Source organism: Lagenorhynchus albirostris, chromosome 2 (assembly GCF_949774975.1).
Source record: "Lagenorhynchus albirostris chromosome 2, mLagAlb1.1, whole genome shotgun sequence".
Classification (NCBI taxonomy): Eukaryota; Metazoa; Chordata; class Mammalia; order Artiodactyla; family Delphinidae; genus Lagenorhynchus; species Lagenorhynchus albirostris.
The window spans coordinates 150063011-150081666 of NC_083096.1; the positions used below are offsets into that span (position 1 = coordinate 150063011).

The window sequence follows — 18656 nt, forward strand, 5'->3', positions numbered from 1 at the left end:
ACTGGAGTGGTTGGTTTGCCAGTAACAGGCTTTCACCTTTCTGGTATTTGCACTCATTTTGTTTTACACATTTTGATTCAGATTAACATGACAGGTATTGGTTGAACATGAGACCGTTTTTCGTTTGAAAATATTTTTTCACTTAAATGTTAACTTAGGTGGATTAAAATGTTTTTGAGACTCAAAATTTGAGGAATACAGTTCCTTTCTTGCTTTAGGAATTGTTTCCTGATATGGAAGTAGGTTTTTATCTGGTTCGGAGAATCGTGGCTGCTTTGTCCTCGGCAGCAGGAGTTCACGTTGCTCATTTTGGTGTGGGTGTGCATCGAATGCTGGTGGCTGTGACCCTGAAGCCCAGGGAGCAGCCTGAAAGCTTTGGTGGGAACTTTAATTGTGCAGCTTTAACCTGGGGGCAAGTTCTCTCACCACCTCAGTGTTCAGAAAAGACCAAAGCAAATGTAAGTGAGGAAAATGAGGTGTAGGCCACAGCATGCGGGGAGGAGGAAGTAACCTCAGCTGTCCAGATGGCCAGGGAGGGGCGGCCCGGCGCTCCTGTCTGGGAGCACATGTCCTGGCTGCCGCCTCCCCTCCCTCCCTGAGTTCGTCCATCAGACTCCATCAGGCTCCGAGGTACAGCCTTTTTCTCACTGCTCTGCAGCAGCCCCGGTGACTGTTTTCCTTCTCATCTGTATTTAAGTGCCCACAACTTTGGAGAAAAATGACCTTTGGGGTTGAGGTTTTCTAGTGTTTGGTCTTTGTCCACAGGGGCTTTTTTTTTTTTTTAAGGAAACCTTGAAGAATCTCCATCTGCATTTTGAGTTAGAACTATGAGTAAAGGCGTTTCTTTTTTATAGAAAATTGTCCAGATGCCGGGTTATTTTGGGAGGGCAGGGTGGGGGGAGGGTTGGTGGTGACAGGAGAAGGGATAAAATAGAAGAGAGGCATTTGGAGGATTTCAGTATGACTTGAAGCTGGCTCCTCATCATTAGTCTTTTGTGAGAGAGACATTTTGGAAAACTTCACAGGAAATTGGTTAAGATTCCCCACAAATCACACTATATTGATTCCCTTCTCCCTTCAAGGCTGAGAGGCAGGAGCCCCCTACCCCCTGCTCTCCCCCCACCTGATACACACACATTGCTCTTTGCTCCATATTCAGCTTCTTCCCCTCTGCTCTTGGTTCCTGTACTTTGCAAGTGGATGGAAAGGCCATTCCCTAGAGAAAGAGCTCACCCTTCCCTCCCCATTCACTTGTCCCGGTCTAGGTTCCTCCAAGGGGTCGGGGTCGGGTCAAGCTTTTTGTGTGTGTGTGTGTGTGTGTGTGTGTGTGTGGTACGCTGGCCTCTCACCGCTGTGGCCTCTCCCGTTGCGCAGCACAGGCTCCAGACGCGTAGGCCCAGCGGCCACGGCTCACGGGCCCAGCTGCTCCGCGGCATCCCCCCGGACCGGGGCACGATCCCGCGTCCCCTGCATCGGCAGGCGGACTCTCAACCACTGCGCCACCAGGGAAGGCCCCGGGTCAGGCTTTTTAGCGGAGGACCCAGTTGTTGGGTGGTGGTCCGTCTGCTTGTGGTCAGTCAGCCCCGCCCCTTCTGTACAGACAGGCCAAGGCGCTGACGCTATTCTTCTAAACTGGGAAATGAAATGCAAAACCGACGTTAATGTAACATTATGGTTGAGATTAAATGCACCAAAATCAGGAAATTCAAAGTTATGCTTCCCACAGCAACTATAACTCAGCCTCATCTGGTGTGTGTAGTATTTTGTGTTAGTGTGGATGGTGTTATATGTTAAGACATTAAAGTTAACACCATAAGCAGAGCACAAAATGCTTGAGGGGGCTGAGTTATGATGACTGTGTGAGCCGTAAGTGTTCTTGCATAGGCTCTCGACTCCTGGAATAATTTTTCCCCTGCCCATCAGACCAATTATTGCCTTTCTTATCTCTGCTTTAACACATCTCTTCTTTCAGGGTCATTGTAAGTGAATTCTTCTATCGGTGGCCAGTAATGGGTGGGCATGGGGCAGCCCACTAGGCCCTTTTGTCCTTTTTGTTGCTGCTTCCATAAATGTGGTGCCTCCCCCACCCCTTCCTGAGCCCCCCTCCACAGGCTGCAGTTTCCTGGTGGTCCCTCGTAGGGATGGGCCTCCCCTGGCTCTCACTGTGGCTCCTCACTAGTGCTCCCTGAGTGGGACAAGCATTTGCCCCATTTGCCGTGTCCGGAACTTGACCCTGTTGTAACTTCATGTGAAAGCCGAACGGCCCTTCTTTATTTGGAGCAGACACAGCAATGTAAAAGTAAAATACACATGTCGGGGAGTGGAGCACTGGTGCATGGTGGTGCTGCCACGTGTGTTTGGCATAGCAGGGGTACGATCGAAGTGGGTTTATTTGCTATATTCAGTCTGCTTCTCTCCCTTACCCAGGGTTTACACCTTTAAGCTGCCATAGTGTGTAGTTAGGCTATGGAGTTGCCTTGGGGTGGGACCAAGGAACTTTCCTTGGAGAGCGCTGGGTCACCGTAACAAAGTCACCACGTAATTTAGTGCAAATCAGAAGACATTTCCCCCAGCCTCCTATTATCCGGTGGCCTCTCCAGGGCTGAGACAGCAGTTGGAATGCAGATTTTGTTAGACATGGAGCTAAGGTTGATGGTGGGGAAGAACTCTAAAGAATAGGGCCATTGATAAATGGTGAATGAAATTAGGGACTGTTAAACAGTGACACTGAGCTGCCTTTTAAGGTTTTTGTTGGACATGACAAAACCAACCAGGTCAGTAAAGGAATGGGGAGGACTTCATGGTAGCCACCTTAAAGGCAACAAAAAGGCCTCCTTTTACTCTTTGGATGACAACTTCAAGCTCTATGTTAGATGCTGGGGCATAAAGACAAGAAATGATCCCTGCCCTCAAGGAGCTCGTAGTCGAGGAGGGTAGACAGCCGCGTAACTGCTGTGAAGCAGCGTGATAAGTACCGTGGCCTGGGTGAGCACTCAGTACAGTGGGCGCATAGAGGAGGGGACTGGTCAGCCCTGCTCACGGGTGGGGGAGGGGTTGCACAGCTTCCTGTTAAGGGAAAGTCAGGAGGCCGAGAGGGCCAAGTGGGCTGGAGGACTCTCAGAATTGCTGCAGCAGGAATGAAAGAAGGCACTCACAGAGTAAGCCAGGACCAACTGAATGAAGTCTGAAAAACCTGACCTGCATTGCAAGCTTGTTTGTGCACGAACGTTGAAAATGAGGAAGAGGGAGAATGAAGACTTTGAACTCGGCAATTTTTTTTTTTTTGCCATGCCGAGCGTCTTGCAGGATCTTAGTTCCCGGACCAGGGCTCGAACCTGGGCCCACAGCAGTGAAAGCGCCAAATCCTAACCCCTGGACCACTAGGGAATTCTCAGAACCCGGCAAATTATTTCACTGTTTGGCTAGTAGGATGGTCTATATCGGTGATATGGTATTTCTCACGTTCAAGCAGAACATCTTATTGGGATGCCGCAAGTGAGAGTACAGAGGCTACAAGAGGTTTAAGAGAATTTTAGCTAGTAACGTGTGGGCCAAAAGGGTGAGGATCAAGATAGAAATATGTGAGCTGAGGCCCTGAGGCGTTGTCAGGGAGCTGCCCCTGAAGGTAGCACTGGGCTGGGCTGCAAGGTCTCCAGGGAGAGAGGCAAGGGCTAGGGAATGACCTGACAGCCGCTCCGCCCGCCAAGTACTGGCAGTTTGCGTCTGGATCTGCTGGGCATCCCTTGGGAAGACCTCCTTCCGTAGATCAGGGAGGTTTATACCCTTCAAACAGATAAACGGCCTGCTGACTAACATTGAGAAACAGAAGGAAGGAGGGAAGGATTAATGAAGAGGCAGGAGAGCCTGGATGAGAAGAGATTTGCTACAGTGGAGGTGACTGGAGGGGGTGGGAGGTGGGGACGAGCTCTTCCTCAGAGCAGGAGCAACAGGTAACACAGCCACAGAAAGAAAACCAGTTAGGTCGGGAAGGGAGGAGGGGGAGTGCAATCCAGAGGAGCGTTTAGGGTTGGTCCATGGGCTTCACTTCTGCCCCCATCCTGTTTTGTTTTTCCTCTCCCCTCTGTTGATTACATTTCTTACTTTGTAGACTGAAATCAGTTGTCTGACATGAGGAAACTGATATTAGGAGATGCTTCCTCCATCTCTGTGTCTTGTTGGGAAAAAGGGTCCTGCATCATTTTGATTAAGATGCCATTGGAATGATTATTTTTTATTCCCTTATCCTGGGTGTTCACAATACTTAAAAAGCCCCCACAGTCATGCATTTATGTGATGAGGTTTGAGCTCTAGCTGTGAAAACTGAGTCATTGCCTAAAAGCCTGAAACAAGAGTGTTCCCAGATTGACACTAGCCCCCCAGGCTGGCAGGTCTGCAGCAGAAGGGTGAGCAGGTTAGGACAGGCAGAGAAGGTTTGCATGTGTTGAGTGCTACCACAGGCAAAGCCCGATTAGGTGCTGGGAGAATCAGAAAGGAGGGAGGTAGACTCTGGAGGGGGCCTCAAACATCAGGGAAGCCCCTAAGCTGAAGTGAAGGTGCCTTGGAACGGGCTGCTGTTTAGGCCCTGCACCTGCCTGTAGCTGGCCAGTGGGAGACCTTGGTCTGTGTTAGCAAACGTCTGTTGTATGGGCTCCACTTGTGTTCCAGTGCTATGGTCTCGTCCTGGGGAGGCCCTTCCAGCCATGGGCTCGTCTGAAGGCTAAATGCTGGCAGAGGCTCTCACTGGAAGATGCCGATGTTGCTGAAAGGAGAAGAAGTGCAGAGTCCACAGTAAGGTTGGGGGCAAAATTGGTGACCCAGAAAAGGAAGTGTGAATGTATTGTTGAGTGGAAGAGAGGAAACAGAAATAGATATCATAAGCCAGAGTTCACGGGAATGGAGGGAAAAGTGTTCAAGGGGTTAAACATGGGCAGAGGGAAACTGGTTAGGAGGCATTACTTGAAAGTGGGTTAGGGGGTTGGACTAAGGTGGTGATGGTGGGAATGGAGAGGAGTTATGTGTTGTAGCCCTTAGATGTGCTGGGAAAGAAACAAGCTTGAGAACTGTGCTCTTAAGTAGCTTATAGCTTTTTTGGGTACTTGTGGGCTCTGGTAGTCAGTGGTGCTAAGAGATTTGGTAAGGAGTGGAGAGCGAAACCTATGGTTGTCGTAAGTGGAGTGCTCTGCGCTGAAGGTCCATGTCAGGTACACCTGACATAGGTCAGCTTCTTAGTGGTGATGTAGGCCATTACTCCTCTAGGGTCTGTTTGATGAACTGTTTGGCCATTGGCCTTTGGGAGGTAGGTAGTGATGGTTGGGTAGTTAGGACGATAACTGGCTGAAAAGCTTGGAATCTTGCTCTCCACAAGTGTGATACAAACTGAGGGCCATGGTTTGAGATTGCGATGTCTGAAATGGAGTTCAGGGACTCTGTATTGTTCACTGTCCACCCCCACCCCACCCCCAGCACTTGCAGATTTGAATGAAGGCCAACTGCTCAGCTGAAAGGGATTGGTAGTTAGTTGGGGATGGGGGAGGCTGGGACTGATGAGTGGGAGGAAACATGCCATTTTGATAAGGTCTGCTTTCACTAGAGAGGTAACATGACTAGAGGGACAGTGCTAGGGGAAGGCCTTAAAGGAAGTTCATGGCGATGGTGTGGAGTGTAGTGAGGCATCTCCAGCTTGGGGTCTCAGGATATCGTAGGAATTGCTGTGATCCTGCTTTACATCCATGGCCAGTGTTAGGCCTTTCTCAGGACCAGGGGCAGAAAAATAGCTCCTGGCTTATGTCTGTAATGAGAGGTCTTCCTTGGAGACCTAGGTATCCAGTCCTGCTTTTTGGTTCATTTGTACAGAAGGAAGGTGTTTTTTTTGGAGAGAATAGTATGATGAGTGCTCTGTTGGGTAGCTGATGCCCTGGGTCTTGACGGCATTCTTAAAGGGAGCAGGCATTGCTGTGGCAGGAAGACCTCTTGCTGGCTTTCTAACAGAGATGTGTCAACTTGCTCTACAAAGTTCTGGGATGTGAGATGCCAGCTCTTCCTCCCCTGGATCTTGGCGGCCAGGAGAAATAAATGTCTGATGGCAGGAGCCGGGAGTGGTTGGCAGATCTAAAGGGCTCACTCAAGGGGCTTGAAAGTGGGCCAAGCAAGGGTTTGTTCTGAGAGAAGAGCTGAGAACCTTGCGCTCTGATTCTCACTCGTCAGTATCTCTGTGATAAGGAGTTAGTCACACAGATGTTCTAGATTACACCTTTGCTATTCAAAGTGTGTCCGAGAACCAACAGCATCCCCTGGGATGCATCCCTGGGAGCTTGTTAGAAATGCAGAATATCAGGCCCTACTCCAGCGCTAAATAGAATCTGTAGTTTGACAAGATCTTCAGGTAATTTAAAGTCTGAGAAGCACTGCTCTACTCTAGACCAGTGGTTCTCAAACTTCAGCAAGTATCAGTATCAGCTGGAAGCCTTTTAAAACACACTGCTCTGCCCACCCTCAGGGTTTCTGATTCAGAAAGTCTGGGGTGGGGGCCAGGAATCTGCATTTCTCATAAGTTCCCAGGAGATGGGATGCTGCCTGTAAGGGACCATGCTTTAAACCACTGACCACCTTAGCTTTCTCGTCTATAAAGTCGGGCAGTAATACCTGCCTCCCTTACAGAGATGTGGGCTCCGATGAGCCAGTGTGTGAGAGAAGTGTTCAGGCAGTGTGGGATGTCCGTCTTTTTTGCTCACTTACTGGTCAGTGATTTTGAAAATCTGCCGTCATGGCAGCACATTTGTTTCCCTGTCCTGGCTTCTAGCCGTCAGGTACACACAGAGAGCAGGGAATCTATGAAGCACCCCAGGGGGATTCAGTCTTCTGTGAAGAGGCCAGCAGCCCCTGGGGCTGTGGATGGGGACTACTGAGCAAGGCTTCCTGAAGCCCAGCCAGCCTCTCTGGGCTCCTCTCCAGGTTGCCTGACCAGAACCCGCTGTCTGCCTGAGTGGGCCTCGTCTGTCTTGATCACCTGTTATTCACCCCCGGCTAGTGGATCTTCAGTGCGGTATTTGCACTGATTGGAAAGATGGTCTTTGTCAAACCAAGCCTCTGATTCATCTTGTGATCCTGAGCATGTTACATAACTTTCCCCACCCTATTGGGTGATTAACTGAACAGGCTTCGGCTGCATGTGCCCTGGTCCCTGAATGTGGACTCTCAACCTCCAAAGTGAGAGGGAGCTCAGGTAGAGGCTGTTCTAATGAGAAGCGATATAGCACAGTGGTTAGGAGCATGGTCTCCTAACCACTGGACTGGACCCTCTGGATCTGAATCTGGTCTCTACCACCTACTAGCAGTATGACTCGCCTTGAGCAAGTTACTTGTACTCTTTATGCTTCAGTTGCCTTATTGGCAAAATGGGATTAATAATAGTATCAATCTTATAGGACTATTGGGAGGATAAAATGTAAGAGCTTAGAACAGTGCCTGGCATGTAATAGCTATATGTATCAGCTCTTGTTAGTAGAATTACTACTAGTATTATTTTGACTCATGGCCTCATGGTGAGCTTTTGGGATACAGCAGGTGGCTGGGAGGCAGGCCCTGCTTCTCTGGGGAGCATAAAGGGAGCCTGCAGGCCCTCTATCAACATGTAGATGGGAACGCAGCACTATCCAAAGAGATTTTTTCCTTCCACTGGGATGGTAAGTTGGACTTCGCACCCTTCAACTTCCCTGCCCTCCTATAGTGCTGCCTCTGGGGCACCTCTCCTGCACAGAGATTTGTTTAAATAAATTCCATGACAAATGTATGTAAACAGATAGCTACAAAGAAATCATTTGGTTGTTTGCTGCCCTGAAGGGTCAACTTCACAGAGGCCACTAATATCAGAAGTTATTTACAGTTGAGTATCTAGAAGTATTTGAACTGAGGCTGATTCAGAGTCAGGTGCGTGTAGAGGTAGACGCAGGCTCGTACACCCCTGGGTGAAGATGCAGTTTCTAAGACTTTTGGTCTCCTTCATTTATTGGTATTATATATTTTTTAAAAATTCAGATTTCAGTAAAAGTAAATTATAATTCACTCTGCACCCCCCCACCCCCCACCCCACCCCCGCCATAAGGAACAGCAGTGTCTATTTTCAGCCTCTTTTCTACATTTTAATTGCTCTGGGGTCTATGGGAATGGGTGAAGACGGACATGTAGGTGAAAAATCAGCCTTTTAAAGCTCCAATTTTTTACCCTTCCTTGTCCTGAAACTTCGAGCATCAGCTCTCATCTGTCAAAGTGTAAATCAGCAATTAAAACCCAAACAGCCAAATGCCAAAGATGACCCGAAGCACAAAGCAACTGACAAACAAGTCCGGACAAATCGACGGGTAATTTATAAGCTTTGCCCTAAAATCTAATTATTTGGCAATTCGAATTTGCAGCCAGCCAGGGCTCGGCAATAAATTTAACCCGCCATAAATTATTTAGGAGCAGACTGTGGTGTAAATCAAAACCACGAGTGTTTGTTTAAGAAATAAGCTCCTTGTGCATAAAATGTCTTTTTTTTTTTTTCCAAAGGAGAAACTGTTAAGCAAACCATGTTCCCTCCGTTGCCCAGTGCAGCCCTCACTTCTCCCTCTCAACTTCCCCTCTTCCCTGTGGCCAAGAGCCTCTTTGATCCCTTGGAGAAAGGGCCTGCCTTTGCATGGAACTTTTATTGAAAAATCATTGTCTGGATAAAACCCATGTTTTCACCAGGTACTGCTTTTTCTGCCTTGCTATGTGATGATGTTGCTTTTGGATTTTATCAAACCTTTCTCTGCAGGGGTGCACAGTTTTTGGACTAAAGAGTCAGTGGATGTAGAGAAGGGATAGATTAGTTGTTACCATCTCTAAATTGAGGGAATGCCAGTTCCTAGGTTGAGGGGGGAGCCATGAAGAATGATCTGCCCATTTTAGACAGGACCGTAGAAACATCGGCTCAGGCAAAGAAGAGTCTGTGCTTTGGAGAAAAGGTCTGTAAGAATGCTACACTGTTAAACCCTCTGGCCCATTGTCAAGAAATGCCTAACCCAAGTCCCTTCTGCTTAAAATCCTTTTGTTGTTGTTGTTGTATCTTTGAATATAATCTTATCACTGCAGACACTTTAGCTTAAGGGAGTCTGAATACACCGAAAGCGACCTACACATTTATTTCTTGTAGTCTACTGATCGTGCGTGTGAAATTTCATTTGAAATGCGGTTGCAGTTTTGTCCTCAGTTTATCAAGAGAAACACTGGGGTTCCTACTTAAGCAATTTTAGAAAGTAGCTGCATTTGAAATCTCTGCTCCACTTAAAAAGGTAAAAGAGTATTTGCTTGGTGCTTCCTTTTAATCTCTCTGGCTTCCCTTCCCTTTAAAAAAAAATTTGCAGCTAGCATTTTATTGATTGAGACAGCAGATACAATAGGTTTAGAACCATGGATACTTTGAAAAATCCAAGTTCCAAGGCTTTTGTGCTTAGTTATCAAGTCGTGGCCACTTCCCATCAACCATCAGCAGACCAGCTTTTCGTGGTTATGGTGCTCTACCCTTGGACAACCTAGTAGTGCAGGTAGCGGTGGATGGTGTAGGGTGACAAAACTATCCCAATTTTAGCAAATTCCTGCTCCAGGAAACTGTGGTCCCAGGCAAACAGAAAACTGGGATGTTGGTGGTTTGTAGCAGTTGAGGGAGGATGGGAGACCACTTAGAGATGAGAGGTAGAAAGTAGAAAGTATCAATACTTTGGAGCGATGTATATCTGCATTTGAATCCTGGCTCTACCACCAACCATCACTTCACCTCTCTGGTCCTGTGGAGAACTCTGGGAAAACAGAGAATTTTCTGTTATAGCCATGCGCTTGGCTTCTGTCTTGCTATTTATCAGCCCCTTCATGTGTTTACTCACCAAAAGCAGAGAATGAGGTCTGTGTGCTGGAACAGACCTGGGTGCTAGAGATGCAAACTGAAGGCTCACAGTTTTGCCCTCTCCGAGCCCAGAGCTCAGCGCCATCTGTGTCCCTGCAGCCATAGTGGAGTCTTTTCAGTAGCAATCCTGCAGGACTTTCTTCCTGGATGGTCCACATTCATCGCTCTTGTAACACAAGAACAGCCTTTCTTCCTGGGAGATAGGAGTCTGAGCTCCTTAAAGACAGCCTTTCAGACTAAAAGAATCAGATCTTTCTTGACCCTTCAGATTTTGAAACCTGTTAGTCCTACTCTCTTTAAGTCTCATTTTCCCTATTTGGAGTCCCAACTCTGTCCCTTACTAGCAGTGTAACCTTGAGCAAGTGACAACTGCTTTTCGGGCCTTAGTTGTTCTGTAAAATAGGGATAATAGTGATTCCCATCTCATGAGTTGTTAGGTAGATTCAATGCGGTCATTCCTATTGAGCATTTAGCAGAGTGTCTGCCACATAACAATTAGCACATTAACAATAAATGGAAAGAATGAAATGATTCCATTTTGTGTGTGTCTCCGAGGGTCTTGGGGCCAGCTCCTCTCTACCCCTTGCCCAGACTCCGAGCACCTCAGACAGAGGAGCCACATCTCATTGTATTTGCCTCCATGTCCATACCCAGCCTCTGCCTGGTAGATAGTAGGTGCTTAATAGTATTAGGTTTATGACCTGATGGTGATGACGATATGACTTATATTCCAGGGTTAAAAAGGGTAAGATAAGAAAATACATTTGAAAGCACACTGTAATAAAAAAGCATAACACTGGGTATGTCATTCCACTAAGATGTTTATCGTAGTGCATTGTTCATCACTTGCTCACGTATCTTTTCTGCCCTCTAGTTCGAGTACTTCTGCAATGCAGACTACATCTTATCTCTGAATCCCACTCCAACTCTTGTCCAGTGTCCTACACAGAGTAGATGCTCAGGTAGTTTAATTGAATGCAAATGTCATACAAAAGTAAGGAATTGGGAAATTATTATTAGGGTTGGGAAAGAGGGCTGGTAAATACAGACCAGTTCTTCTTTCCTTCATGGTGCTACCTTTACACAAGCAGACACTCAAATGTTCCTTTAAAAAAACATGTTCCCAGGGGAATGAGGAAATAGAAGGAGGGCAGAGGAGGAAGGGCAGAAATAACAGTTTCATGATCCGAGCACCTGCCCCTAGAAGCTGGCACTTAGGGCACATCTGCACAAGCTCTTGGGTGGAATTAATGTGATCAGCTTAGAGTTTGGGGGTTCCCGCCCTGATTCATTGTCAGCTGAAAACTGTTGAAGTGTTTGGCATACCCAAGGTGTATTAGCTGTGGAGTTTTGTCATCTGGTACAGATTGGGGCTCCTCTTCTATGAATGGGCTGTTGGGGCCAGTGTTTTGAGGCTCTGGGCTTGTCTGGGCAATATGGGAAGGTTAGAAGTATCTAAGTGAGGTCCTTACTCTTCTGACTCCCCAAAGGGTCATCTATCAAAAGTTCCTCTTTTGCATCCTCAGTGGCTCAAAAGAATATGCCAGTGTGTAAGGTCATTGTTACAACAGCTGATGGTGGTGCTGAGGAAGGGCCCCTGCAAAGTCATGTTCTGAGATTGGCCCTGTTCTTGGTCTTGGAGGGAAGGCTTGGCTGATGGGCATGCAACATTGGAGAGGTGTTCAGGACAGGTCCAATTTGCTGTGTTCTGGCTCCCAGGCATTTCAGGGGTCATTCCTTTCACATGGAGCCGAGGCTGGCTTGTTCCCCCTCTCTGGGAGGGTCATACTTAGTGTGAGCACTTAGGTTGGCTCTATTTCCCCAGGGGTGAGGAAGCCAGCAGCAGGAAAGATTGAGCTGCAGCAGGGAAACCCAAAGGCCAAGTTTTAAGAGTATCTGTTGAGGATGCTGACTCGGTGTTGGTCAGAGTGGGAGCTGAAGCGCTTACTATTTTACAATAAATACTAATAAAATTCTAGATCTATAATAACATTTCAGATCTCTAAAACAAACCATGTGCTTGTAAAAAAGTGGAAAGAGATCAACTTTAAGCCATAAATTCTTGGTAATAGAGGGTTTTTTTCCTATTTATGTTTGATAGATATTTTTGTTTCCAGAGGAATGTCAACTCCTAATTTCATAATGTATCATGGGCTTAAGAAAATTGAATTTAATAAAAGCCAGAGATGAATGGCATCCTTAAAGGTCCCAACACTTGTCTTTATTAGCAGGACAAACTGCAGGTCTCCAAACACTGCTTCTCTCCAAATGAAAGTTTAAATGAAAAGTACAGTTGTGTCACAGGTTAAATTTCATTGTGGGCCCAGCTAACATTGTTAGTGAGGAGCTGGCTGTATTTGTTTCCTTAGACACCAGGGCAGCCAAACTCACCAGGCTACGGAGGTCTTTCTGTTGGGGAAGTGTTTCTCCTATTTAGCGGCAGAGGAAGGATATATCAGAAATGGGCCTGACTCAGATGAGCCCCACCTCAGGGTTAGCACTTGGAAATCTTGGGTATCTGATTTCAAAATACACATTGGGGACCCAGTGTGTATTTTCTGTGTGTGTGCCTCAGTTCTGTTTTTCAGAGCCAAACTCTCCTCTCTGGCCTACTTCCTAGTGCGGTGGGAGGAGAGGCATTACCTAGTTTAAGCAGCAGCCTGGGCTTCCTCTCTGTTCCCTTCTGCCTCAGTCTTACAGTCTTTCCGCCCTTCCTATCTCTGGGGGCTCCTGTCAGCTTCCCCATCTTTGGGGGCACTCCGGGGAGACCAGTCAACCAGACCCTTTGAATTTCTCAGTCACGAAATCTGGCTGCCTTGATTTGTTCTTCAGTCCTGCTGTGATGTGTTGGATAAAGATGCTTTAAAAATGAGGCCAACAGAGCAGGTATGTTTGGTGGGGAGACGCCAGGCTGCCGTGGAATATCAGGGAGATGGGCTGTTTCTCCTTCTGTCTCCCGGCTCATCCATTTCCTTAGTGCAGTCGGGTGTCAACGGCTTCTGTGTTGTCTCTTCAGGCTGTCCCTGGAGAGAGCCAGTTTGCCTTGATTTTAGTGATACTGGAAAGGTCCGCACCAGAACGGGGGACCTGAGATAGGGATGCCACTGGGGCTGACTGTGGTGGCCACTGAGTGGGCAAAGCCCCCCTCCTCTCTCTGCAGTGGAGGCCTTTTTCACATGCTAATTTTACTGGGAGGATTTTGTTTTTTTTAAATTTATTTTTATTATTTCCTATTTGTCTCTTCCAGATGTTTTCAGGGCAGTTTTTTTGTGTTGTAAACTAATTCCATTCATGTTTTAAAAATTTATGAAAGCGCTAATAAAAATGTCAAAGTGGTAAAAATGTTAGCTTTTCCTCTGCTTTGATTAAATTTTGCGAACTGTTTTTGAATATTAAAAAGCACTCATTTTTTTTATTCTCTCTCCTGGCTTTCCCTCTTCTCTCCAGCATGTGCGTGCTCTCTCCGGCCCTCTCCCCACTCTGGCGTGTTCCTCCCTTCCCAGGAGCGATGTATGAGGCGGGCTGCACAGCCGGCGTGCTGCAAGCCTGTTTGCACACCAGGACCTTGGTGCTGTGCATCTCTATTAAATAATGGAGACAAATTAATCTTAGAGACACCAAACAAATTGTCACTCCTCCTTCTCTTCCATTACGTTCCAGTGGACTGGGAAGGGCTGGCTAAGTGATTGGGTTGGTGGGGGCAGGGGGAGAAGCTGAGGGGTGGGCGTACTGCCTGAAAGAAAGGTGGGAGGGCACTAACTCTTATTACTCTTATTCAGTTTTCCTCTTCAGTATCCCCTTTGGCCCCTTTGGCTTTATTTATTATTTATCTTTTTTATTTCCTTTTGTAAAAACTAATGAAACTCATCGGCTCTGTTTAAACTTCATATACGGAAGTCTGTGCATTAGTCTGATGGCTGGTTATTTATGTGACTGGAGACCCAGGCCCATTCCAGGGCAGGGACCTGGGCAAGAGGAAGGGGGTCCTACTTTTAGGGGCTCGAGTGAGCAGGCCTCTGCTAGAGAACCAGTTGGGGAAATCAGGGCAGATGTTCCCACTGTCTTCCCTCCCCTTTCCAGAGACAGTGGGAGTGGTATATGTGTCGAGTCCCTGGAACCTGTGAGGATGTTAACAGCGGGAGGGTTAGGATTATAACTGAGCTGGCACCATCTCACTCAATCTTGGGTTTGGCCTGGCAGGAGCTAATGAGTCCAAAACACTCCCCCATTCTTGACTCTGAGTTATTTGAAATGGTTAGTTAAGAAAAACTCATTCCTCCTTTTCTGTGCCTTTGCCGTTCCAGGAAATCATCGAGTTCCCCATCCTGAAGCTAAATGGCCGGACCATGGAGATTGAGTCTACCTTTCACATGTATGTCCAGCCCGTAGTCCATCCACAGCTTACTCCTTTCTGTACAGAGGTAAGGGCCCTGGCTGGGCAGCAGGGGTTGCTGGGACGGGAGCTTGGGGATCACTGGTGCTCTATACGGGCTGCTTAGGTCTTTTCAGTGGTTAAGGCAGGTGTGCATTGGACCCAGTCAGCTTTTTACAAAGCCTGCCACTCCCCTTGGACCAGTGTGGTCATTGGGGGACCCAGGGAGAGCAGTGGCACAATCTGTCCCAGCTTCCCCAACATTTTCCCTTCCTTGTCATCCCTCCCCTTCTTGGTGACCAGGTACTTGGAATTTAGGAGCAGGGTGGTGCCTCTGGGGTTCAGCTTCTTTTCAGTTCCATTTCCCTTAGGGCCCTTGGCAAGAGGTGAAGATTTCAGCTTCTTGGAAGCAGAGGTTATGTTCAGGCTTTCTTAGCTTTCTGGTGATGTTTTTCTGTGCTTGAGCAAAGTGGTCCTGTGTGAAGCATTGGCTGAATTTGTGGGAAGCACAGCGCTATCACTGAGGAAAGACAAGAGCAGTCCAAGTGGGGTATGAGGACAGCCTGGCTGAGGCTGAAATGTCCTTATCCTTATCCTAGGCTGGTTCTGTACTCGGCCACCTTGCCAACAGGTTAGTATGGCCCCACTTCACAGATTGTGCAACCGGGACTAACTGAGATCTTGATGCTTGCTGGAGGCTCAAAGAGCCATCGGCAGAGAGGAGGTGCCCCTGAAGAGTCTGGCTCCCAGGACTGTATGGAGAGGCCTTCTATGGCTGCTTTTCCCTGCGGTGCATTGTGTTATTTACTCTGTGGTAGCCACAAGCTGTGTGTGGTGGAATCACCAGTCAAGTGTGTGTGGTAGAGGTGATGGGAAAACATGAGCGTTTTTGGAATCTTAAGCATTTGGGGTGAGAATACATTAGAGACTTTGTGCCTTCATTTAGTGACCTACTTTCTTCATATGAATGAAACAGGAGGAAAGAAGTTCTTGAGTAATCCCGAAACAATCCCTTTGGTGTGGAAGGGGCTGGGGAAGGGCCTGCCTGCACTGCTGGGGGTGCTCAGTGGGCTCTGAGACTGACTTAGCCCAAATATGAGTCTTAAGGGTCTCTCCAGGGCTGGATGCCAGTGACCCAGGTGGGCCTTTTGTTGTAGGCATCCATCTGCCAAGGTGTCTAGTCTCTCAAGCCTTTTGTTGTTCCAACCAATGATGTTGAGGCTCTTGCTTCCTCTGGGATCAAGAGGTACATACCTTCCCTCTTTCCCCTGGGAATTACCTATACCACTAGGGGGTGCTAATCTGGCCTGTTTGCCCCTTTTGAAAAAAATCATCATTTTAATGATGATGAAAATCCCCTTCCTTATGGGAAGGGAAGGGAAGACTTTCCTTAAACCAGCCAGATACCTGAGCCCTCCACTGGCCTGAAAGTGTAATGTCCTCTTATCCTTTTCTTCTCTTCCGTATGTGTGACCTCCCCCTTGGAGGCTCCAGTTCCAGCTTGCTGCCTGGCATAGACAGGCAGGCCTAAATTTGGGGAAGTTGCTACTTGTTTAGGAATGGAGCAGAGCGCTGCTGGAACTCAGCCCTGGGCAGGAATGAATGATTGAGAATATTGGGAAAAGGGTTTTTTTTCAGAGCAGGGCTGCTGCTGCTTCTCTTTTGGGGAAGGGGAGGAAGGATTGTGAGCCTTTTTTTTTTTTTTAATTTATTTATTTATTTAATTTTGGCTGCATTGGGTCTTTGTTGCTGTGTGCGGGCTTTCTTTAGTTGCAGCAAGCGGGGGCTACTCTTTGTTGCGGTGGCTTCTCTTGTTGCAGAGCACGGGCTCTAGGCGCACGGGCTTCAGTAGTTGTGGCACGTGGGCTCAGTAGTTGTGGCTCGCGGGCTCTAGAGCGCAGGCTTAGTAGTTGTGGTGCACGGGCTTAGTTGCTCTGCGGCACGTGGGATATTCCCGGACCAGGGCTCAAACCTGTGTCTCCTGCATTGGCAGGCGGATTCTTAACCACTGCGCTACCAGGGAAGTCCCGATTGTGAGACTTTGATGAAAGATGTTTCTTTTTTGTAGAAAGTTTCACCCAAGGACACACATACATAATTTGGAGGGTAGTAGGCTTGGTGCTGTGGGATCCTCATTACGAAGCCTGCTCTGCAGTGAGGCTGTGGCTGTGCTGTAGGTATGGATTCTGCCATTTTGTCTCGGGCTTCCAGAGCTCAGAACTCTCCCTGGCCTGGTCCCTGCCTTTGCCTCCAGCCTCAGATCTCCCTGCTTCGTCTCCCCCTCACTTCCCTCAGTCTGCCTCTGCACGCCATGGTCTTTCTGCCTCTGTGTTGCGCCCACCCTCCTACTTGTCCTCCAGCACCCTGCTCAGGGTCACCTTCTGTGGGAAGCCTTCCTTGAGCCCAGGCTGGGCTGTGCTCACCCCAGTGTAGCACCAGTCAGATACATTATACTGCAGTCATTTATCCTCTCTCCACTAGATTGTGAGTTCCTTGAGGGCAGAAATTAGATCTGATCCATCTCGGTCCCATCCTTAGGGCCTGGCACCAAGTAAAACTACATGTCCCTTGAGTGAATATTGTCAAGGAGTTTTGCAACCACACCTTGCCTCCCCTCAGAGTAGCTGTACTGCTGAGTTGCTCTTCTGAGTAAGTAAAGTCTTCTTTGTAAAACCTCAGATCATCTAAATATTGCCCCATCTTCATACTAGATGGCTTGTAATGCAAAGAGAGGCATGGACACGGGACGGGGCTGTCGTTCTGAGACCTCATCCAATCTGGCGTTAGTTGCCTTTGCGGGTCGGGAGGGAGGTCATTATGGCCAGAAGGAATCTTTCATTAGTAAGTGTGAGGAACAAGAACCTCCAGATTTTCCTAAGCAGCTCCTCTGGTAGGATTTTCTCTCTTGCACAAGAAGTGTTTTAAGAACCCTGACTGTGTGTGTACATGCACAAGCACATGCTTGTGTTGGGAGAGAGACAGGCTCAGTGCTGGGCAGTAGGAAGAGGGATTCTGCCTTGAGTGAGTCTGCAGCCCACATGTAGACACTCTTACTTGCTCTGTGTAATGAACATGTTGTTAGCCTTCTTGAGGTCCTTTCTTAGTTCCAGTTGATAGTTGGTCTGGAGACATAGTTCTGACAGAGATAGGATGGGATGTGTTTCTTTCCTTTCCCTACCACCTCTAGAATCTGCTCCAACTCATCAGATCTCTGTCTCTAGCAGCTGGGCTGACCATGTGCAGTCTTTTTTGTTGTTGTTGTCATTGTGAGAAAAAAAAACCAGGAAAAATACCCATTTTGCTAACTGCCAGTAAAGGGCTTTGTCTTGCACCTGTACTTATAAAGGGTGAGATTTATTGGTCTCTTTGTCTGAGGAGAAAGAGTGGGTCTGATTATCAGATTGCACACCAGAGACAAGTGCTTATGTAATCAACAAACTGTCTTGGTGTCAGAATACGATTGTGCTGGAGATAAACTGTGAAGGGAGAAAGCACTGGATGCTGACATGCTATTGGCACCGAGTGTCCTGGGCTGCTTCGTGTAGTTGCCAGTGTTTATGAGGAAGCCAGCTCGTTCCTGGACAAAGCCCTTGTGCGGGAGGGGATCTCAGTAACCAGCCATGTTATCAGTCAGGGTCAAAAGCTCCTCGCCTTGTGGTTTCTGAGTCTGGAGAAGCGGGAGTTAATCTGTAATCCCTCAGTGAAAGGAGCCACAGAGCACACATTAATTCTTCCTCTCACCTCTCCTGCTTTAAGTGGTTAAGGTCTCTGAGCTCTGTTTAGCCTGTGAGCCCTGGTTCTCAGCTTAATAAATACTTGGCTTTGCTCTAGTACCTTTCATTGTGAGGCTGTGAAAGCTTTTTACAAACATATATTAACCCAAGTGGGAATGGGCTTAAAGAGCAGCATGAAAGATTTAGGTTAGGCATAAGGTATAACTTCCCAGTATTTATTTTATTATATTGTCTCTCTTCCTCACAGTTTGTGGTACAAGTCTTATAGGTTGTCAGTATCAGGTACAGGGACTGACTTTTAAGATTTCATTCCCTTTTCATCCAGTGCCTTGGCAGAGCTGATAAGATGTGGTCCATTGTTGGAGGCATTAATGCAGGGGAGTGAGGCCTGCCCCTGAAAGGATCTCCAGCCCCTGTGTCTCTGGGGGTTGAGTTCAAGTCCTTCAGCTGTAAGCCGTAAGTCATGTCCTGCTGGACATGGTGGTCTGGGAAGCATGGAGAGGGAGGAAGCTGAGCTCACTAGGCTCCTCCCAGGCTGAATGATTCTGGGATTGCTGAGCCCTGGAGAGGAGTGTGAGAGAGCCCCAGGATCCGGGAGGCTCCCACCCTCACCACACCCCAGGGTGGGAAG

General features: G+C 47.7%; 2 protein-coding genes across 14 annotated transcripts in view; both read left to right on the forward strand.

Annotated features, from left to right (window-relative positions):
• TMEM53 (transmembrane protein 53) overlaps positions 1–18656 on the forward strand; it is a 447568-nt gene that overhangs the window by 315486 nt on the left and 113426 nt on the right. The gene's annotated exons all lie outside the window — the stretch shown is intronic.
• The window catches only part of ERI3 (ERI1 exoribonuclease family member 3), a 129185-nt gene that overhangs the window by 19057 nt on the left and 91472 nt on the right, over positions 1–18656 (forward strand). For all 8 annotated transcript variants that reach the window (XM_060140239.1, XM_060140237.1, XM_060140243.1 and 5 more), the window contains one exon: positions 14224–14340. In XM_060140239.1, the coding sequence (XP_059996222.1) occupies positions 14224–14340 (117 nt within the window). The remainder of the gene's footprint in view (positions 1–14223; positions 14341–18656) is intronic.